General features: G+C 41.2%; 2 protein-coding genes across 7 annotated transcripts in view; one reads left to right on the top strand and one right to left on the bottom strand.

Moving 5' to 3' along the window:
- Positions 1-408: 408 nt before the first annotated feature.
- RGS9BP (regulator of G protein signaling 9 binding protein) lies at positions 409-1932 on the bottom strand. Its single transcript, XM_080637684.1, has one exon. It carries the CDS (start codon positions 1456-1458, stop codon positions 745-747), a length of 714 nt encoding a protein of 237 aa, XP_080493810.1. The 5' UTR covers positions 1459-1932; the 3' UTR covers positions 409-744.
- An 81-nt stretch (positions 1933-2013) lies between these two features.
- ANKRD27 (ankyrin repeat domain 27) overlaps positions 2014-23191 on the top strand; it is a 41774-nt gene continuing 20596 nt past the window's right edge. For 2 of the 6 annotated variants that reach the window (XM_080638120.1, XM_080638124.1), the window contains exons 1-13: positions 2014-2110; positions 10675-10923; positions 13192-13322; positions 14177-14287; positions 15270-15426; positions 16608-16762; positions 17063-17122; positions 17214-17267; positions 17352-17417; positions 17495-17571; positions 17929-18050; positions 19109-19187; positions 20048-20180. In XM_080638120.1, coding sequence (XP_080494246.1) covers positions 13221-13322; positions 14177-14287; positions 15270-15426; positions 16608-16762; positions 17063-17122; positions 17214-17267; positions 17352-17417; positions 17495-17571; positions 17929-18050; positions 19109-19187; positions 20048-20180 — 1116 coding nt within the window. In that variant the 5' untranslated portion in view covers positions 2014-2110; positions 10675-10923; positions 13192-13220. Of the gene's footprint in view, positions 2111-3252; positions 3289-10674; positions 10924-12903; positions 13026-13191; positions 13323-14176; positions 14288-15269; positions 15427-16607; positions 16763-17062; positions 17123-17213; positions 17268-17351; positions 17418-17494; positions 17572-17928; positions 18051-19108; positions 19188-20047; positions 20181-23191 lie in introns of those variants that run through there. The other 4 variants (XM_080638121.1, XM_080638123.1, XM_080638122.1 and 1 more) reach the window with 4 other exon arrangements.

The raw sequence follows: 23191 nt of genomic DNA, 5'->3' as shown, positions 1-23191 counted from the left end.
ATGTGGATCAGAACTCTTGCTAGGATTTTTCTGAATACGCAACTCTCCCTTTTCTCCATGGGAAAAACTGGGAAGTGATTAGTCATTCATGCACGCAATGCCAGTTCATGCACCAGGGTCTGTACAACCCAGTCTAATTCAGCAGAGTTTGGTATCCAACATAGCTTGGGCTGTTTTCTCCCTCCTTCCCCCCTCCCCTCCAACCATTACCAAATCCAAAATAGAGGTTGTTCACATGCTTTTTCAAGGTTTTCATCCTTCCCCTTTTCCTCCACCAAAATAGTATTTTGTGTGTATGATTAAATCCCCTTTCGTATATTCATTTTGTTACAAAACACCTGCATTAGCTTCTGAATTCATGTTACTCTCCAATACTGTAAACAGTGACCAGTAGCAAACACTAGAGCCTGTTGAAGAACAAAAAATACAGGCTTCTGCGAATAGCCATCTATTAATAGCAGACAAATCCCTGCTATAGCCAGCAGTGGTAATACCCTGATACTTCACAATTAACCGTTACAAGTCCAACACATGAAGACATCCTATGCTGCAGGCTGATGTGCATCTCTTCAGACAACAAGAAGAAACAAAGTGTGCATTTTATGATACTGAGAGGCAGAAGTTCTGCTTTGTTTTTCAAAGTGCTACGTTTAAATTCTCAGCTCATCCAAGTGACCCATTCTGAGATGAAAGGTGAGGTGTGAAAGAGACTGACAGGGTCACTCTGGTCAGCCCCACACCACCCTAAGAGAGTTTCACCACACACACAGCCAGGACAATAGCAATAATGAGCACTGCAGAGAAAATAATCCCAGCTAGAACCTTGCTGATATCACAGAAGGATTTATTTTCCTCCACGGAGATCATGCCAATAGAAGAAGCACCGACGCTGATGGTGGATTTTAGTTCGGCCCCCGGGTCTTGCTTAGCCTCTACTGTCCACTGGGGGACGTTGACCTTCATTTCCATCTCGTACATCATCTCTCCTACCTGGTTAATCTCATTTTCGAGATCCTTTAAATCCACCACGTCTATATTGTGCTCGGCCTCATATTTCATGTTCTGGACGCTCATGGCCCTGGCAGCCACGCCAGAGGTTCCCCCACTCATGCCTGTTTGGATCAGGTGCTTTTTGGGGACATTTAGTGGGAACTCGTGGCCCAGCTCCAGGGCTCTCCTCATGTCGATCTCCAGGATCTCTAGGCACGTGGAGAAAATCACCCATAGCCTCTCGAACTCAGCTTTATCTTCCTTACTCACGGTTTTGTCCTTCAGGACCGTGGTGAGCTTGTTCCTGTTGGCCACCGCTAGCTCCTGGGCTTTCTGCCGGGTCTTCTTGAGCTCTTCGCGCAGGTTCTGAGAGTCCGAGGTGCCGCCGATGGTCAGCACCATGTGCCGGTAGCAGGCGGTCACCTTGTTGAGCGCGTCCAGCAGCGCTTTGCACTCTTCCTTCACCATGATCCCGGCGGCGGCTGCCTCCCCGCCTGTCTCCCCTGCTTATGCTCCGCCCGACTACCCGGTACCGGGACCAGGGAGCTGCCAAAGCCAGATGCTACCAGCACACATGTCAGGCAGTGGCTTCAGGTCGCGCTGCATTCAGCACCCTCTCGCCCTCCTCGCTTCCCCGCCGGCTGCTCAGGCGGCTCCGACGTCTCCCGGAGCTCGGGCGGGCTGCGAAGAGCCCCGAGGGACAGGCAGCATCGCTTCCAGCCCGCTACTGCAACTGTGCCGAGGAGCCGCGGCGGATCATTCCTCACCGCGCTGAACCGGGGCTCCCGGAGATCGGGCGCCGCTTTTTGAAAAGCACCAAACACTGAGCTGAGGCTCAGTGGGCTGGCTGAGGCTGTCTGTCTGTCTGTCCCCGGCCGCCGACACTCGCGTTCAGCTCACCCCAGCTGAGAGCCCACGAAGTTACATCTCGCCGCTCGAATACTACCCGCTGCTCCGGGCGCGCCCCGGCCCGGCCCGGCCCTATAAGGCCTCTCAGGCTCCGCCCCACCCCAGGCTCCATCCCCGCGGCGGCCGCCGGGCTTCGCGCTCGTTCCCAGTCGGCGCCTGGTCATTGGTTTCGTGCGGCGCTGCCGCCGCGCCGAGCCCGCCCTGGATTCCGGTAGGGCTTGGCCAGGGCGCGGAGCGGTTGGGGGAGGTGGGCCAGCAGCGGGACTCCGCGGCTGGGCAGGAAGGGAGGCGATGTTGTCAGTGTGAGTAGCGCTCCTTCCTCAGGCGCCCCGACTCGGTGTCCGGCGACAGGACGCCTTCCTGCGGCGCCGGTTGCGGGACCTGCTCTGGGAAGCTGCCGCCCGGCCCCGGGGGGGGTCTCTTCGGTGCCTCTCCGCTTCTCCGTGACAGGCAGCCTCGGCTGCGGCCTGCCCGCCGTGCTGTGGCAGGGGCTCTGCTGCGGCCTGCGCCCGGGACGGAGCGGCGGGGCGGGGCGGCGGTGTTCGGCTCTTTCTGGCTCTTTGGCCTGGCGGCACCTCCGTATGCCGCACCGGGCGATACCCGTGGTCTCGTTGGCAGCCACCTTCTGTCTCACTCCTCTGCCAGAAGTGCTGACTGTAGTGTTGCCCTTCACGTAACGTCAGGTTGGGTAAAAGGTACAGTGCGATCGGGTTCCGACCAGACCCCATAGTGCGGCGCTGGGAGAGGGCTCACCGCATCCTCTCTCTCTAACGGGGTGTTTGGGAAGGGCTAGTGTGAACTGAGGGTGCCTGCAGTTAGCAATTGCACATCGCGAAGTATAGGAAACACACCGCTTCCTTGCTGGCCCAAAGGTCGCCTAACAGACCTGGGAGTGTGCTGAAGCACGATATTACGGTTAGTGGTGGATAGTAGGCCATACTTATATGTACATCTGAGCTGTCTAGAAGACCAGAATTGATGGTGTTGAGTGCCACAGAGTAAACTAAATTGTGTTGTCTCCAGCACATGGGGCATCGTTGCCAATGTGGACTTCTGGAAGGAGAACTTGTTTGACATAACATATGCTGCTGCATATGCATTGGCATTTGTGGTTTTATGATGTTAAAGTAGCTTGAAAAAAATGTGAAGACATGCTCTGATAAGAAGGGGAAGCATGGCTCTTTGCCTTATCATGCCACCGTTGTAGTGCTGTGTGTGCTATGGATAAGATAACTTGCTGTGAAGAACTGAGTTTAGGCGGACTGCGTTTCTGATGCTGAGCCTAGCCTGTACAGTCTTCTAAACTATGTTCCTTTTGGATCTTAGTAGCCTGGACTCCACTGATGGTTTTTTGTTGCTCTGCCTTAATTTTGGCCCTAATTCTAAGCTGTAAGTAGCTTCTGCTGCAGGTTGCCACCTGTGGAAGAAACTTCTGTAGATTGCAAAGTTACTACAGAGTAAACTGAGTAGCTCTACTAATTTGTGTGTTGGAAGCCTAGAAATGAATCAGTAATGCCTGTTTCCTTGTAGGAATAAACAAACACAGAAGATTTTGACCTCATCGTAAGTAAAGTCTTGTAATTGCTTAATCATTGTCAGGTGGAAAAAGGATTAGCTCTGGGTTTGAATGTGGAGTCCTGTGTGACTTAAGTGTTAAGCTTATTGCAAACTAAATGATGGATATTTATGTGTGTACAGTAGCTGTGTTTAGTCTGCCACATATCGCTAAAATTACTCTTCATTGTGGCACATCAGGATCTTGAAACTGCCCTGAAAGTGGCTGAAAAAGGGGGAATGTTTCAGGAGCATTTGACTACTTAAATCTGAGGGTGGCGGCGGTTGTAATCTGTATAAGATAATGCCTAAATACATCTTTAGGTGTGTCATGTGGGAAGAAAGGCTGTTATTTAGATTAGTTCTAAATTAAGTTCAGCTGCATGCAATTACACAATTCAGGCAGATTGTGGAAACTCTTAAAAATCAGTTATATTTGTCAAACAGGCATGGTGTTCTGAAATCCAAATCTTTATACTGTCTTCAAAGGTAATGCCAACTAACTGAAATGTTGTATTGGGAAGTTAGGATGGAGTGTAAAACTCCTTAAAAATAAATTGGGGAGCAGCATGATGAGTAGTGAGAGATGTGTTTCCTGGTTCTGTGGACTTTCTTGCAATTGATGTTAATGACAGTATTCTTCCTATTTCAGTACCTTTAAAAATGTTTGCAAAGTATTGTGATGCTTCTTGAATGTCACTACTTCTTAAATCCTATATTTTCACTTTAATAGACTTGTAAATAGAATTTTAGGTGAATACAAGTCTGTTTTGTTTAAGTGGTTGGTGAGCCTTGCTTGGTGGCTTACTTCTGGAGGAAGCTCATATAAGAATTCAGTCTGTGGAATGCTGTAGCCTGAGAAAGCTTGAAACCACTGTGAAATAAGTGGGAAAAATAAGGATGGGGTACAGTGAAGATGAAACATGTCCTTTTTATGCAGTTCTGGTGTCCTCAACATAAAAAGGACATGGAACTGTTGGAATAAGTCCAGAGGAGGGCCATGAGGATGATCAGGGGACTGGAGCACCTCCTGTATGAAAATAGGCTGAGAAAGTTGGGGCTGTTCAGCCTGGAGAAGAGAAGGCTGCGTGGAGACCTCCATAGCAGCCTTCCAGTATCTGAAGGGGGCCTACAAGGATGCTGGGGAGGGACTATTCATTAGGGACTGTAATGAGAGGACAAGGGGTAACGGGTTCAAACTTAAACAGGGGAAGTTTAGATTGGATATAAGGAAGAAATTCTTTACTGAGAGGGTGGTGAGGCACTGGAATGGGTTGCCCAGGGAGGTTGTGAATGCTCCATCCTTGATGGTGTTCAAGGCCAGGTTGGACAGAGCCTTAGGTGGCATGGTTTAGTGTGAGGTGTCCCTGCCCATGGCAGGGAATTTGGAACTAGATGATCTTAAGGTCCTTTCCAACCCTAACTATTCTATGATTCGAGCCTTTCCCTCACCCAGATAACTCTGTATAACTTCCCCCAATAACTATTCTGTGACTTGCTTTCTGCTAAGCATTTTGCTGATAAAGTGGCTTGATCCATGGGAAGAATATTAATTTATATAATGGAAGAATGTTAGACTGCTATCTCTGTGTGAGGATGTTTACTGCCAGAAAGCTCTTAATTACCTGAGACTGGTGTGTGGTGCATTATGTATCCTCAAAACAGTAGTGGTGGTTAAAATAATTTATTTTGCTAGTTAGAGGAACTTACCTGCTGAATTGTGTTTCAGCTTTCCTTACCCTTGCTCTGCTCCCTAGAGGAGGGAACTAGTGTAATTTTACGTTGTTTCTCTTTTCTAGATATTTTAGTAATGATCTGATGTTTATCTTACTGTTGCAAGAAACTTAAGTCTTAAGAGTGGGCCTGCATGGACTTGGTTTTCCTATTCAGGTATACAGAGAATGAACTAAATTCCTGTCCAGTTGTCTGGTCTAAGGACAATCTGCACTAAGGTAAATGGGGTTCAGGGTTGCTGGCTTCAGTTCCCCTGTATTTCTGTGGGTGGCCTGTGCTGAGTCTGACTGCACGTACTTGGTTTCTCTACAGACTTGCTGCTAGTCTTGGAGCTGATACCAACCTTACATGGTTTGCTGTGAGCAGGGGCTGTCTAGCTTTGTAGTCAAGAAATGGTGATACCTAGTGCGATCCATGTCTTGGCAGTACAGTGTTCAGATCTGCAGCACCCTCAATACACAGGCTGGGGAATTACACTGCTGTCTTGCCTCAGTAACTAAGAATCAAAACTACTGGCTTACGTAAAACATTTTTAATCCTTGTATTTCAACTCCTTAGTTTTCCTCCTCATCCAAAGAAGTACCTGTGCTAACACCTCTGCAAGCCTGAGCAGATGGCCTTAAATACAGCTTACTAATATTCGGAGGAAACAACCTTGTTTGCACAGCTGTCCTGGGAACTTTGTCCTTTGTTAATGTTTTAGCTGTAAATGTTCCTTGTAACTGTTTGTGGTTGACTGACCAGCACTCTGCACTCAGTTCCAGGGCTTGCTTGTGAATAGCTCAGGATTCCTTATCTCAGATTTAATGCAGCTTTAATAGCGGTAAGTCAAAGAATACAAAGAAATCCAGCTATTCCGGTGGATTTCTAAACCTGTGAGAATTTGGGATCTAGTCTCTGTTGTGAAGAGGAGAATACAGCTTGTTCCTAATACTTGGCTACTGACAAGTAAGATTATCTCAAAAAATCAATGGAAGTGACTGGATAAAAGTGGGAAGCTTGCCTGTTGACAAGTGAGACACTCATATCAAAATGTACTTTCTGTAGAGGAAAGAAACAGGTGGCTGGAGAGTCAAGATGGTATGTTCTTTGCCTTCAAGTCTGAGATAAGTAAGAATGCATCCACATCAAACTGTGGTGCTAATACACTGTTACAATAGAATCATAGAACAGTTTTGGTTGAAAGAGACCTTCAAAGGTCATCTAATCTAACCCCCCCTGCAATGAGCAGGGACATCTTCAACTAGATCAGGTTGCCCAGAACTACATCCAGGCCTTGAATGTTTCCAGGGGTAGAGCACCCACCACTTCTCTGGGCAAGCTGTTCTGGTATTCTACCATCCTTATTGTAAAAAGTACAGAATCTGAAACTTCTTACTACCTCTTAAGAATGAGCTTGGTTTTGGAGTTTATGAGGTGGTGGGTGAGGGATCATAACAAAAAAGCTGTATGAGGAATTGGTACAAACCAATCTGCCTATGCTCCCCTGTTGCTGACAGGTGCTGTAAAGTTCCTGGGGGTCCCTGTCTGAGAAGGGTGGGAGCGGAGCAGTGGTAGGAGGGCTGGACTTGCTAGGCCTAAAAAGGGTTTGGGGAATGTTGCCCAGAGGCGAAACCAAAATTATGAGATCCTGTGCCATCTCTTAACCCTTCACTTGAAGAAATATGTGCCTGAACGGGAGGTGCTGGGAGAAATGAGCATCTTCCTGGATTGTTGCTGACCCTTCCTTTCCAGACCCTGTTTTATTGCTGTCAGACTGATGTTTTGGGATCATAAAACTTAGCTTTTCCCTGCTTGCTGGAAAGACTTGAGCTGATTGCAGATTCACTGCTCTATAATCTGATAATTCAGAGGTGTTGCTCTGACATAATTCAGTCTCACAGAAATCAATACAAGCTCAATCTGAAAGGGGTAGGAATAGATGGTTTCCTCCTTTGCTCCCTTGCAATGAGCAGAGTGCACTGGAACATCTCAGCTGTTTTCATACAGTGCTCAAGTATTCATCCTTTAGGGAGGGAGTAAAGGTTCTTGTGTGCTCAGAAACAGTGAAAGGTTCTTTTGTTTTTGTTTTGAGGTGAATGCTGATTTGAGGGTTGTAACCTGTGCCCAGAAGTAGAGTAAATGAAGAGGAATTGTGCAGGTAGAACAGTGGCTGAAGTAGCAACTAGATTTTTATTTGGGCTGAGACGAGTTAAATTACACTGTTAAATTCCTTTTTGCAGAGTGCTTTAAGATTATGCTTAGCTTTGGCTGTTTTTGTTAACAAGTGATGCTCTTAAAAAGGAAGAAAAAATTTATTTATTTTATGGAAGTGCTTTCAAGTTAACTAGAACTGGGGAACAATTGCTTCCTCTTCTTCTGCAGAGCTCTGCAGTTTGCTAATGTGATAAATACACATACAAACTTTACCATGTATCTGCTACTCTGAGCTAAATCTACCACTGCTATCTTTGAGTGGTAAGTTGCTTCTTGCTCTGATTTTTCTCATGATTTTGAGCATTTCAGCAAGTGGTATTTGAGTTACAGGTTTACTAAGCCGTAGTTGTCACTGTTGTAAAATGTGCAAGCTAAGATGAAATTGACTTTGTCATGAGAAGCTAAGGAGGAGTGGAACTTCACAGTGGTGTTATGCAAGTAAAATCTGGTGAATTTATGTTTCTTGAACATGACCTTTTAATGGATCTGGTGTTGAAGAGTTTAGAGTACATGGCATTCTGCTTCTTTGTAGCTGGACCTATGTGGAGAGGACACTGACATACCTGATGTTAGGCTATTACACTGGGATGCTAACTTGCTCTCCAGAAAAGATTTCAGGTTACTGAGCCAGGCTAACAGTTTTTACCAACTTTGGTAGCTGTAGTACTGTTTTCATTCTGCCAAAGTAGTATTAAAATGCCTTGGTGAAAACAGAATCTTACACTGTCAAACACTGAATGTTAAGTGTTTGTGTATTAGAATTTTGTATGTAGAAGTTTGTATATTAGAATCCCTAATGCTGTTATGAAAGGCATCTTCTCTGCAGTATATTTTGTTAGTTCTTTAGTAGTGGTTTAGCAGGACATTCAGCAGATGATATGCCTAAGAACTGAGTAAATAGTTCAATGACTTGAATGTGGACATGGTGTAACTGCCAACTAGCAATGCAAATGTGATGGCATCATTACTTTAATGTCTGTTTGTCTAAATTTCAAAACGCTTCTTATAAGGAACTGAAACCTAATAGGTCTGTGAAACGTACCTCACTGGGCTATCTCTAAAGGAGCACCCCATCAATAACAATAAACTGTCATAGTTAAGTCTCACTCATTGTTTTCAGTAGTAAAGGTCTTTCCAGTGTTTCGTAGAGAACAGTGATGTGCCTAGATCCCATGGTATGTTTTTAACTTTAGCTGTCCCTTGTTACCATTAGTTGTATCATTAGAATTATCACTCTCTGCTCTTAATCTAGAAGTGATTTGTCTGTTTTAAGGTTATGATTGTAGGTTTTTTAAACAGCAACATAATGCTTATTAGATTCTCTGATCAGCTAGCTTCTGTTCTTCCATCAATTTCAGCTATTTCTGTGTTCACAGGCATGAAGTCACACACTTAAGTGATTCCATTTAAACCTTTTATATGACTCTAGTACTTGCATATTGCTTTACAGCTCAGCATGATAGAATTTAATAAACATCATAGCAAATGTGGCTTTTGACAATTTTTAGTGTTTTTTTCTGTTGAACATTAAGCAATTCTGGTAATGTATGTAAGGCTTTGTACATTTCCTGCTTTCTTAGTGTTAGGAAGTCTAAAGCTGTCTGAGGTGCAACTAGAAGAGTAAGTCTATTCCCCCTGGTGCTGCCCGGCCTCCCCCCCTCCCTCCCCCTTCCCCCAAGTTAAATTAGGTTGAAATTTGATGTTGTGTTCTGCCAGCAAACTCTCTGTGGAGTATTGTAATGCGTTCCTAGAATTACAGCAATGCATTAGCCATTGTTTTCAGATGCATTTAATGCTTGGGGTGGAAAGAAATTGACTTAATCTCAAAAATGCCTAAGCCAAAATTTGGGGAATCTCAAAAGTACTCTTTACTCTGTAGACTTAATCTATTTAAGTTTAATATAAATTTCTTTTTTTTTCTGTAATTGCTTGAATTGTGTATGGCTTATCCATCCACATTTCTGACTCTCTGAAGAATGCTGTGGATAGGTGAAGGTTGTCCAAGCGAATATGGTAACTGTTTCAGTTAATAAGTATTCCACACTTTCTTTTTCATACCCACATTTTAATCAGATATGGTAGCTAACAGCTAACGTAGTGCTGAGCAGATGCAAGGGTGGGAGAGAAAAGGGAAGGATATGCAGAACTCTGATTCTCAAAAGAGTACAAATTTGGCTAGTGGTGGTGACTTCCTGCTGTGTAGGAACATGGATGTGGTGAACTGTTAAGAGTTTGCAATCTGCTTCTGCTCAAGGTAGGTGAACTAGAAGTTTTAGTTTACTTATTGGTGTACAGCATGTCAATGGCATCTTAGTTGCATTAGAGTAGCAAAAATGCCAGAATTAAATGTTTGAATACAGTGCTCTCAAGTGTGAATCAACCCTGTTAGTAGCTCTGTAATGAAATCATCTACACAGCTGTCACTAAGTGTTTTAAAACTAGTTATTCATGGTATGCAACTCATGAACCAGGAACTGAATATGATAATTTCAAGCTCTTCCTGTCATGATCTGTCAATTGAAATGATTCTTAATGTACTCTAATTGCTTGTGTGGGTTTGGTTTGTGGTTTTTTTTTAGCTCAGGTGCAGGTAATGATTTGAGAGCTACATCAGTTGTATAGACAGTAAGCTTCATAAGCAGAGGTTTTCTCTGGGAGCTCTCCTCCTCCCATAAATATCTTCCACCTGTTTTGCCAGTGAATGAAATGTTTTTAATTCCTTTCTGGACAAAGCTTATCAGTTGTTTATTTCTTTCTGATGGTCAGCTGTGGGTTTCCAGATGAGGAGGTTTTGTGGAATATGTTATTTTCTTTCCCTTTCTATTAAGGAAGAACTTCTTGGACTTACATTTGTTAAACTGAGAGTAATACAGTAAGAGCAATTGGAAGCACTTGTGCACTGCAGTTGTTTCTGCAGTATGATGCTTGGTTGTTGTTTCAATGTGTCTTGTGTCAATGTGCTCTTTTCCTTGACACAGTATATGGTAGGCTGATACCTTCTCCATCTCTCTCTTGACGTGACAGTCTCATCTGCTCTTTGACCAGATATTGAACATGAATTCACCAAAGAAGAAGGCAGATGACGATGCCTCGTTGGGCCAACTACAGTAAAAACCCCTTGTTTTGGAAAGTGCCTTAAGAGACCATATAATCTAGCCTCCTAGCTTTACTGTGTCTATTATCTCCTCTAGTAGAGGTTTGTTTAACAGGTTCTTAAAGATTTACAACATGAGAGACTTGATAGCTGTGCTAAGCAATCTAAAATGTGTTTTTTATGTTCTCTCTTGAAAGGTGTTCCTGTTTTCTTCAGCTAAGGCCTATTTCTTCTACAGATACAGAAAAAAACTTCAACCCTTCACTAAGTGCTTGGGAAAAAAATTCTGACCTGTTTCATGCAGTTTCTTCAGTGTTAACAATATCAGTGCATTTCAAGTTTGGATCCTGCTTCTAGGGCTTTCTTGCCTTTCTCACTTCTGATTCTCCTCGCTCAGTTCATCTCCTCTGAAGTGCAGCACCCAAAAAAGGATGTAGGATTCCAAAGTAAGTCTTGCTGTGGCAGACTTTGCAGGCTGCACATGTGTGTATGTAGAGTACTTATTATGTGTAAATCATCATTGATTCATGTTTGGACTGTAAGCTGCAGTCATTTAAGATTTTATTTAGAATTGTGGCCTAGCCAGCTGTTCAGCAGGCGTTTTTATTTGTAGCTAAATAGTCCTGCTTACTAAGGTCTGTCTTAGCCCTGATGTTCTAGGAATAACTGAGATTAATTAATTAATTAATAAATTAATTAACTGAGATAACTGTTCTTGCAGCAGACGTGCCCCTGGGCTGGTGTTGATTTTTTCTCCTATCCCCCAACACAGGCTGAGGAAGCCCACAGCTTGAGCTTGGATTGCAGCTGCCTGCCAGGAAATGTTTATAGCAGTCATCAGCTGTGAAATTATTGGTGATCATCCTGTCTACTTGGGCACTGTGGTAGGGCAGACCATAGAATCACAGACTGGTTTGGGTTGGAAGGGGCCTTAGAGCTCATCCAGTTCCAGCCCCCTGCCATGGGAAGGGACACCTTCTGCTAGAGCAGGTCGCTCCAAGCCCCATCCAGCTTGGCCTTGAACACTGCCAGGGATGGGGCAGCCACAGCTTCTAAGCTGTGCCAGAGCCTCACTGCCTTCACAGGGAAGAATTTCTTCCTAATATCTAAATCTACCCTCTCTCAGTTCACAGCCAAAAAAAGTCTTGTAAGTGAATGAACCATTTTATCTGGAACTTGAGAGAAGTACTCTGTTTGAGGCAGTTATCTGCCTCTGCCAAACTTGAGGGATTCAGGGTAAGGTTGCCCAAGTTGTAACTGGTGATCACTTCATAGTGGAAATTGCTTGTAACTTTAACTGATCATTTTGTGTTTAGCTCCCTTAGAGAGTTTTCCTTGTGCCTAATTATAAGGAGGGACCAGACTGTAGGTCAGTTAACGGTATAGCTGAAACTCAAAGGCTATCTAAAAATCTGAGGGAGTTGGGTGTATGTTTTTCCACTCTTAAACTGCCATACAGTGGCTTCATGTCTCTTCCATGATCTACAGAGGAAGGCATTTTTTTAGTACCAGTACAGCATTAAGTAGTAAGATATTAAAATGCTACAGAACAAGTGTAAGGAGCTCACACTGAGTAAATAATGTGCTAGGTATAATTCTACATTTAGGAAAACAAGAGGGTACTGATTGTGTGAGGATGGCTTGCTCAAAGTCCTGCTGCTGTTCTCACCCTTTCCCAGGGTGTACCAGCTAAAATTGCATGAGGAAATCATGTAACTCATGTTGATTCCAAAGGGAAACTGGATAAGGGGGAAAGACACGGAACAAAGGAGCTACTTAAGCACTTGTAAGCCTGTTAATCTCAATTATTCTGAATAAAATAATTAGAGTTATTCCAGGAGGTACCTATTTGGGTTTTTCCTTCTGTTGTGTCTTGGATTAATTCTGAGGAAGCAAGCAGTTGAGGATCTAGAGATCATCTTTTCCCTGTGACATACCTAGTGATAGCTTTTCCAATGCCTACAGGTTGGGTTTTCTGTTTCCAGTCACTTTTTTGCTCCCTGTTTTGCCAAATGTTATGCATCAGCCCTATCTCAGACCATTCAAAAATTTTTCTGTGTGAGCAGAGATGACCACAAATGATGCATTTTACAGTGGCGTTTTAATTATAGCATGGATATTTGTATCTTCTCTGTGTACCTCTTTCTTATAACTTTCCCTGGAAAGTTGAGGATTGCCTTACACAAGGGTTCTTGTTACACTATCTGGGTGTCTCATTGAGGTATGTAAGTCAGTAATCCTTACACAGGTGAATCTTAAGACTTATATGAATGTATGACAAAAGCATTGATGTCCTGTGATGCAGTAGAATCTCCTGTAAAGAAGATGTTAGTTTGTGTCTTGGCTTGTTTTAGATCATGACAGTGCAAGTTAGCTTCCCTATCAAAATGGTAGTAAAGTAATCCTAACTTCTACTTTCAAGTTTAGTGCAACCATATCATGCATTGTTGGACTCCAACAATTGGAAGGCTCAAGGAGATATTATGAGGATAACTATGTAATTGGAAATGCATATTAATGGAAAACAATATTTCTGAATAACTTCTGAGTAAGTGTCTTATTATTTAAGCATACCATTGACTGTTTGCTTGAGACCTGAAACTGCTTTTCGCTTTTAAACAAGGGAAATTGAACTGCCCTCTAGGTATTCCTAAATACTGTGTTTTAACAGATACTACGTATGACATGCTAACCATTCTTCATGTGTATTTTAGAAAATCTCCTTGGAATATCTGAAGTACATATGGCAATGTATGATGAAGATATCTTGAAAAATCCATTTTATTTAGCCATTCAGAAACAACGTCCTGATCTATGCAGCAAAGTTGCAGAATTCCATGGTATTGTAAGTATAAATCAGTAGATTTAAAAGCTGATATAAAAACTCTACCCTTAAGACTTCTAATCTGGGTACTCTGCAATTAATCTTCATTCAGAATTAAGTGTGTGGAGACTCCATGTAACTTGGAGGTCATTGTTACCTGATTATAAAATTAAGCCTTAAATTACACAGAGTTCTTTCACTTGTGTATTACTTAACATGGTGTTCTTTCACTTGTATATTACTTGACATGGTGATGTGATCAGCTGAAATGCTACAATCTGTTGACCAGTTCTGTCTGTGGTCTAGCACCATTTCTGAAAGCTGCTGAGTACTGAAAGAACTACTTGGTTCGTGTTTCTCTCGAGAATGAAACATATTTCTCTTCACCGTGTATACAGTGTTTGTGTAGTCCTAATGTGTTGCTTTCTGATTCAGGATTTTTCTCGAACTGCCAATTTGTTGGTGTACAGTAAAGGCAAGATGCTTCTTATCTTAGATTTTTTTTTTTTTTTTTTAAACTTCATTATGATGGACTTTCATTTTAGCTTGAAAATGTACTTCACTTCTACTAACTACCTTATTTTAAGTCATCCAGGTGACTGGTGCTGTAATTTAAGATTTCATCTGGTCTTACTATTGCTTGCTTCAGTTACATGTATCATTCTTTTTCAGTTAAGTCACTAAATGGAACAGCTAGGTTAATCGCCAGATTGTGTTTCTATCAATGACCTTTTCTTTTTATTACTTAAACAGAAGTGCTTGTATTTGCTATGCATTTACTGGAAATTGCTTGCCTCTAAAAGGCAAAAGCTTTTGGTGTTTAGCTGGTGATACATGGCATTTCTTCGTAAAGCGTGGTCTAACCTTTTTTTTAGGTGTTAATTCCATGCAAAGCAAGCCTTTCAAGCAACAGTCTGTCTACCTGCCAGTTTGAATCTTATGTTCTGAAGCCGTTAGAAGACAATTTTCAAACCTTAAATGGAAAGGTATTTCTGTTTTGATGTCTGAATGTAGCCTGGGGACACTCAAATAAATGATTCACTGCTGTTGATGATGGATAGTGTGAGCAGAGGTAGCTAGGAGTTAGAGCTAACTGATGAAAGCAGTATGTTGCCCATCTAAGCCTGAGTTCTCAGGTATGTACTGCTTTCTAGGAAAAGCTGTGTTTTGGCATGTACACAAGAATAGTTGTCTTGTTTAGATGGTAACACTGCCTCTTGTTTCTGCTTACTATTCCAGTTTGTCAGTTTGTGTGTTCTGTGGCCATTAGGAATTCAGGTATGTGGCAGAAGGGCCTTTAACACTTAGATCACTTTATCACTTAGTATCACTGTCTCTAGGTTTCAGGCAAATAGGCTGCCTATTGTTTGCAGATGCAAGTTCACCAAGGTTTAAGACAAAACAATGATGGTATTGAGTTGTATCTGAGGTCTGATATATTCAGTTCAATAAGCAGAGATTAATGTAGCAGCAAGCCATGATAACCAATTGTAGCACTTGCATGGGATCACTTTTTTCAGTGCAGCTGTTTGCCAGCTATCATCTAGATCTTCCTACTGCAGGTGTCCTTACTAGAGTTGCTTGAGAAGTTAAAGCTGAGCTGGAGAAATACAGACAAGATGGATGGTATTTTTCTGAAGCTGGACTTAGGCCCCAATTCTGAGTTGTTTTACAAGGACCCTTCAATTCTACTAAAAGTGTAGTAAAAATCTGTAAACTCTGAAACCTCCTCTAGTAGAAGACTTGTGAAGAAAGTAGGTATGAGTAATGTTTAGCCATTGTAGACTGAAGGATTCTTTGTTTCAGTGTCTGCAGAGCATGAGAATATGAAATCTCTTGAATCTGGGGCTTCCTTTTCTTGCAAGATTCTTGCCACCCCCCCAGAAATGTAACTGCAATGCAGAAGTCAAATGGTAACTTTCTTCTGGTGGAATTCTACACTTGGATCTGGATTCTGTTTTGTTTCAGGAGATCTTCATACAAGGAAACCTCATCGTTTTAGGAACTGGTTTTAATTACAATCTCTCGGTACCTGTTCTTTTTGAGGAAACATTTTACAATGAAAAAGAAGAAAGCTTTAGTATATTGTGCATAGCTCATCCATTGGAAAAAACAGAAAGCGCAAGTATGTACTGAAGTGTTAACTTGGTGGTCTTGTTTTCACAGTGAGCAAATTAGTATGTTTGATACACTTAACGCCTTCATTCTGGAAAACTTCGGCTTGATTGAAAGCTGTTGGCATTTATTAGCCTGCTGGAGAGAAATATTAAGTTGCTGCCAAGCAAACTTAATTCTGTAGGGTCTGTGCCCCACTCAGCACTAAAAGTCATCTGTGGAATATGTGATCCAGCATGATTTTTTTTAGCAACGCTCTTTTTAGTTTTGATTGTTTGAAGGGGTTTAGTCTTCAATGTGACATGTGTCTTGAGATGCTGCATCTTGAAATGCAAGGTGGATGCAGAAAAAAATGGAGAGGTAAATTCTTTCATGATTGCTTCATCAGTGGTTAGAGGCTGTGTAGCATGTTTATATAACAGCTCTTGTGGTGCTGGTCTGCATACATATATGCTTAAATTCTATAAATATTAATCTAAACCTAAAAAAATTTTTTTGGCATTCTATATTTGGCCATTACTTAATGTACTTGTTTAGCAGTCCTTCAGAAGTGAGATAATTTGTAATTCTGAAGGTAATTTGAAATGAATGAGATCTAAGCCTGTTATTAATTGCCTGCCTTTGATTGCAAATGAAAGACTCGCCTAGAAAAAAGATTTTTGGAGAAGCAGTATGAATTTTAAGTGAGGGATCCAATTGTCTTATTTGGAAGGAAAATGGATTTGGTGTAATGTTTACATGAAGCAACTTTGCTCTCCCATTCAGAGAAAGCATTTCTTAATGAAGAATATGTTACGTGAAAATCCAAGACAGGATTTCTTACAGCTCACTTAGAACAGACTGACTTCCTACATGGGCATTCAGTCATTTCTATAACGTACTTTTCTTCTGCATTCAGGCTTGACTCATGCTCAGATAGGGTTGTGTATGTGGCAATAAATTACCCTATTGTAAAAAAGCATGTGGAATCAGTTTTATGTGTTCCGAATAAATATTTGACATAAAAGTCAAGAGAGCCTACTCTAAATGTGATGCATTACTTTCTGTTAATTATAGCAGTGCCTTCAGTTAAAGGTGTAGTAAGGTGAATTAGTGTTTCATTGCGTGCAAGTTGGCTGCGTATGTTGGGACAAAAAGTACTTTACCATGCATGTGTAATAAGCCTATGTTAATTCTTGGCTTTCATTCTAGGTGAATCTACAGCTTTGTCAAACTCCTTTTCTCTTAAAAACATTGAAGATGTTAGAGAATTCTTGGGAAGGCACTGTGAGAGATTTGATAAATACATAGGATCTTTCCATAGAACATTTAAAGAACATGAAAGGAAAAGCCTCCGCCACTACATAGTCAGTATCTTGCTTCTTGATACTAAATTTGCTAAATGTAATTCACTGCTTTGGGTGTCTTTTTCTTATTTTCTATGTCAGAGTGGGCTAGAGTTGAGGAATGTGGGAAGGGAGAAATTCACAATTACTTGTGAATTACCACATCTTAACTACTAGGTGAAGGCAATTTTTCTAGCTGAAAATCTTACCATAGTTCACACTTCTAAGGCAGGAAAGACTGCTTCTTTTGCTTATTTATCTGCTTTGTTGCTGCAAGTCAGATTAACCTGAATCTGACTGCTTCTTTTCCTTTCTCCCCAGGATTCTGTCAATGCACTTTATACCAAATGTCTCCAGCATCTTTTGAGAGATTCGCACTTGGTAAACACTTACTGCAGTAAATACATAGTACTTAGTGTTACTTAAGCAGTAAATTATCTAACTTTGTGTTTGTATGGCTTTCTTTTTCTAGAAGATGCTTGCAAAGCAAGAAGAGCAGATGAATCTGATCAAACATGCTGTTGAAGTAAGCATCTGAAATGAAGGAAAACAATTAGGAGGCTATTTTTAAGTCTCCCTTTCATGCCTAAAGTACTGTTTTTTTCTACAGATGTATATCCACCATGGAATTTATGATCTAGTCTTTAAATACGTGGGGACTATAGAGGCAAGTGAGGTAAGTTTGCTTGATTTGTGAAGATTAATGTGACTAATCTAATGCGTTTTAAAAACTGTTGCCTTTCTGTTGCTTAGGATGCTGCATTTAACAAAATTACAAGGAGCTTTCAAGACTTGCAGCAAAAAGACATTGGAGTGAAGCCTGAGTTCAGGTGAGAGAAATGATTGTGGACCCTTTTAGGAGTCACTGGGATCCTGTCAGGCCATCTAAAAAACATCTTCCTTCAGACAATAGCAAGTTTTACTTGTACTTCATTCATTTGAGATGGAAAAGTAAAAAAATTATCATTTTAGGACAGTCTTTGTATTCATGGTTATTTCCTTTGCTTTTATGTTTTCATGCTTCCCTTTGCATCTACAGGGTACAGAAAAGCAAGTGTACTTGGAGTATAGGTGGAAATACTTTAATACAGTTCTTCATTTCAGCTCTGAATTAGTTAAAACTTGGGGTTTGGACACCCTGCACAGGAGCTCTGTATGCTAACCATTTATTTCGAATTATTTTGTAGCTTTAATATACCACGTGCAAAGCAAGAACTGGGTCAATTAAACAAATGTACTTCCCCTCAGCAGAAACTACTTTGTCTACAAAAGGTGGTACAAATTATTATGCAATCTCCTAGCCAAAGAGGTTAGTAATTAGTGAATTAATAATTTAATATAAAACCTTTTTCTTAACCCATATGCACAGAGCACTTTGGTATATAAACAGCTGTTTGAATAGCACTTGTGGACTAAACACAGTTAGGCTGGGGTGTGCCTTGCAGATCTCTAAACAAAGCAAAACAGAGACAGTACTTCTGTACTTCTTGGTGTTTCTCATGGGGTGAGGAGAGGTACTTGATTAGCTTATATATATATATATATATTTTTCTTTTTCCTTAGAGCATGCAAGCTTTTTGCATCTGCTAGGATGTTTTCTCATGCATAAGAATTGAGGGTGATCCCTTTTAAACACTGATGATTGCTGCTTCATCATTCTTGCCTGTTTGTCCATGCTTCTGGGTAATCTTGAGATGGATACTCTTGGGATGCATCTTTTGCAAAATGAAGTGCTGGTGGGGAACAACAAACTTTCTATATGCTGTGTTCAAAGTGCTGCCATAGATTACAGAAATTATTCTGTGATAGGAAAGCATGGCCCTCTTAATCTAGTATTTTATCTAATCTGGAGAGAGGTGATACTTTCAGTAAGCAAATGGAGTAGTACAACAAACTTGTGCTTTCCCTACATCATCTTTTCCTTTTTCCATGACCCAGGAGTCTTCCTAGACAAGTGTATCAACTTTGAGGGTAGAGTTTTTTTGGTGGTGTTTTTTTTGTGTGGGGTGTGTGGTTGGAAGGTTTTTTTGGAGGTGCGGGTTTTTTTTTGTTTGGTTGGGTTTTTTTTAATTCCTCTCCTCAGGAATTTCAGAAATCTGGAGCTAGTGCTCTGGCTGTTCCTGTGTAGGAAAGAGGGGATGCTAGTCAAATATTGCAATTTGTACAATACAAACTGTATTTGTTTTTTGGCTTCTGGCAGCATATTTTAGAGGGAGGTGGAGAACACCTGAAAGGCTGCCTTGGTTGCTCAATGCATTCTGCTAATAGAGCTGGCCCTTGTTCTAGAGAGGTGGAACCCCATTTGCACGTATTGCTCTTGGTTTGAGCCATGACATGACTAACATTAGATATGAATTCTTTTTTTAGTTAATGTGGAAACCATGTGTGCCGATGATCTACTCTCTGTTTTGCTGTATTTGCTTGTAAAAACAGAAATCCCAAACTGGTATGTAACTATTTTGGCTATACAGAACTTGATCATATCATTTTATGTGTAGTGCTGCAGTAGGGACAAATGTTACTGAACAGGTAGTGATGGAACTTACTGGAAGCATAAGAGGGACTGATACAATGCAGAAAACTATTTTTAGTAGGACAAACAGTGAAGATGTATTATGGGTGTGACCAAATTAAGGACCTATCAGGAATTAATGTGCTGCATCTTGCGGTTTTGATTGGCACCTACAAAAATACTGTAACGGAAGGCCATCTCCTCTACAAAATCAGCATGTGAATATAGACTTCACAAACTGGTCCTTCCTTGTCTACACTTGGAGCTGTGAAACCTTATATGAAGCTTCTAGGTGTTCAATACATTTCATATAGAGGAACTTGAATGCTTAATGGCTTCTGCTAGCCTGTGCCATTATGTTTAACTCTCCTTGCTTATCAGTAAAAGTATATCTACACAGATTTCACCTGTACCTGAACTGAATTTTAGTGTTGGTATATCCCATATCTCAAATAAGCATTTTTCCTTTAATGTCTAGCTATCACTTTATACTGGGACTTATAATACTTGAAATATTCACTTGTTTGAAATGTGTGAAATAATCTCACTACTGTTCTGATGCTGTCCTTCATATTCCTTAGGTCTAATTAATAACAATTCAATGAAAAGAGATAAGTAGTGTTCTGATCCATCTGCAAAACTCAGAACAGCTATTATATTGCTAGCCTAACAATCTTTCTAGAAGCTTTTTCTTAACCCACACCTATTGTCTGTCTGGATTGCTGAAGATGAGTTGCAGTGTGTAATGCTAGTATCTTATTTTCAGTGGTTCATGGCTTTAACTTTTATTTCAGGATGGCCAACTTGAGTTACATAAAGAACTTCAGGCTTTGCAGTTCAGTGAAGGATGAATTGGGATACTGTCTAACCTCAATTGAGGCTGCAATAGAATACATACGACAAGGCAACCTCTCTGACAGATCAACAGTAAGCTGCTCTTAAAATCTGTCAAATGTGTGTTTGTGAAGCTTGTAGGCATAAATCTAGTCAAGGGGTACAAACAGCTGAGTTCCTTTTTTGCACTTGAACTAAACTGAGGTAACTATACCTGAAGCAAACACTAAAATAATCTAAATTATTACTGTGAAGTCCTGATCATGTAGCAATAATTACTGTTCATGGTATACTCCTTGAGGAAGCACTTAAATGTTGTCTGCCTCTTCATATGAATAGAGGAGAAACAAAAAGCACTGTTTTCAACAACTGAGTCTTTTGTAAGCTTATTATCTCACATTTGTACTCTTTCTGTCATGTGTAAAAGCAGTGTGGTACCTGAGAGCAGGAATAGCTTAAACAGATTTTTCATCAATAATTTCAAAAAGCATAGCTATGCTAGCAGAATGGAGATTGCAGTGTAATTTAGAATTACTCAGTAAATCTTCCTACTCTAAATCCTCAATGTGTTTGCAGTGCACTTACTGTGTTGCACTAAGTGGATAATTTGATGTGAGTGCAGGACCATAAGAAGGTGTTTGAAGGTCAAATATGGCTCTTGGGATCTCTAACCAAGCAGGAGGAGGAAGTTTGTGGATTCATGAGTTATTTCCTACTGGGCAACTAGACCTTCTGTCAATCAGATCAAATCCCTGCAGGCCAATCAAGTAGGATATTGATATGACTTTAGAAACTTCTGTGATTTAACAGCTTTGTATCTTATTAAAGGAATCTAGTCTTATGGCTCCTGTAGAACTTTCTGCTTCTGCAAAATTAGGTTTTCCTGATACGATGTGGAAATCAGAAGAAGTGAACTCAGAACCAGAATAAACTTGATGGGTATTGTTCTGCCCAGCTGCAAAACACTGGAATCTAATTGTAGGGGCCAGAATAATGGCTCAGTGTTCAGGGCTTGGGATTTGACAGCCTGGGATACAATCTTAAAAGAAGCACTGCTTAAAGTAACTTAGCCTTTTGTAATTTTGGGGTTTGTTGTGTCCTGGGCTCTTTCCATGAACCTGTTACACATGAGGTTTTGTACACTAAAAAAAAAAAAAGGCACTTCTGTGTAAAGAGACTGTTGTATTTCTTGTCTGTAATGCTGTATTGAATGATGTATAAGAAATAATAAATGTCAGCTAAAATAACCCTGCTAATCAGTTTTGCTTCCTGCAGTCACATAGCTGTCATGAACAGTCAATATGCAAATGACAGTGCTGGTGGTCTGGATGGAGAGCTGAAACCAAAGTAGACCTGGCTTCAACAATTCTAGAAAGCTGGGAAAAAAGAATATATTGCTCTTAAATTTCTGGAATAAAGACTGCCTTCTATTAAATGCATGGTCCTATCTCTCCTTATGTAGCTAAGGATAAGTATTTTATACTGGGATTGCCCTTAAGTGCTTATAACAAGTGTCACTTTCATTAAGGTACCTCCTAAAGAAATAATTCAGAATCTCTCCTGAAGGATGAACTACATATTTCAGAAGTCTAAATGAACACAGTCTCATACATAAATCAGCTGCATCAGCTCCAGACCTCAAGTGCTAGCTTCTAACTTCCTTACTTTAGTGTATGTACAGTGAGCATGGAACAAGAGCTCCTTACTTATAAACTGCCATTCATAAGAGTCAGCATGACTTGGAGGTAGCACCCTGGCATGAGGTAGAAAACAGCAGGGTGTTGAAGACAAGGAACTGGGTGACCCCTGTCCCTCCCCACTAGTACAGCTGAAAAGGAAAGAGCTAGAACATCCTCTTCTCTAGTGTAGGGTAAGAGATGAGAAGGTGGCACCCAATAAAGAGGAAGAAATAGCCCCTTGGCAGGAATTGAAAAAGGGAGTCAGGGAGGTGGAAGAACATAATAGGAACTTCCAATAGTTGAGGAGGTAGAGGAGCATCATAGGAACTTCCACCAGCATTGCTTTCTCTTTAGAATATTTTAATGTTTAGTCTCTGGTAGAGGAGCTCAGCTTTCTGTTTAAACCAGAAGGAGCTGTTGTGTTGATGCCCCATGCTTTCGTTTTCCAGATTGCACTGGAAATGGTTGTGGGATTTAAGTGAGGAAGAACATTGCTGTGCCCTGGGGCTTCATTAAAGCCTCTCATGTGGCTACACTTAATTTTATAGCTGGCTTCAGATGGAGCTTCTGGCAGCTGAGTAATGCTGTTGTCCAATCCTTAATGAAGCTAACTACATAAAGAAAACTCAGCAGGGAACTAATGTACCATGTGGGATAATGAGCATATTATCACCCTCCTGTCAGTAAGAAAATTGCACATAGGAGTCGCCTGCCACATCACTTCACCCAAGGTCATATAAGTCCTGGGGAGACATTTTGGTTGTGGGGAGGAGAGGAGCAGGTAACTGATAGGACAAAGGATTCTATTTTATTTTCTGGGAGTTGTCATTAGAATTCTAGTTAACAAGTATTGGGCCTTAGTTATGTTGCTATGCAGAGCTAGTGTGCAGTAAAACCCTCTCATTCAGAGGTTTGAAGTTAGGTATAAAGTAGGGAGCTATATTAGCTGCTAGGGAATAAGTAGCATTTTGGCTCTTGTATGGAAACAGCTGTAGGTGGCAATGAAGTCAGTATGGAGGAACTGGGGAGCTGGGAGAAGCCAGGAAAGGAAGACCTGAGCACAAACTGAGGCTAATGAAGTGTTTGCCTGGGGGGGTGTGGAGATAATTTCCCCAAGTCATCAGTTGTAATCTGTGAAAATCACCTTGGACAGGCTATTATACAGGTGCACTTTCATAGGTATAAATATTTAATTTCTTTAGTATGGAGAGCAGTGTCAGATAAAAAGACCGTTAATGTTTTGATGTGCGTTTTTAGACGATATATATTTAAAATGCCTGAAAGTTCCACTCAAAGCATGGGGATTTTAATTCCTGGAACTGAAGCTCGAGCAAGTTTTATCATTGAAGGCCCAAACTTGCTTAATACTTCAGCCAATACATGATTCTTATGCCATTCTCATTTAATTTCAAAGATACACAGTTT

The sequence above is a fragment of the Psittacula echo genome (assembly GCF_963264785.1).
Source record: "Psittacula echo genome assembly, chromosome: Z".
Classification (NCBI taxonomy): domain Eukaryota; kingdom Metazoa; phylum Chordata; class Aves; order Psittaciformes; family Psittacidae; genus Psittacula; species Psittacula echo.
Note: the sequence above shows the minus strand (reverse complement) of the source record. Positions and strands in the feature narration are given on the sequence as shown.

Coding starts and splice junctions, on each gene's coding strand:
- RGS9BP (XM_080637684.1), bottom strand. CDS start 1,458: ATGGTGAAGGAAGAGTGCAAAGCGCTGCTGGACGCGCTCAACAAGGTG.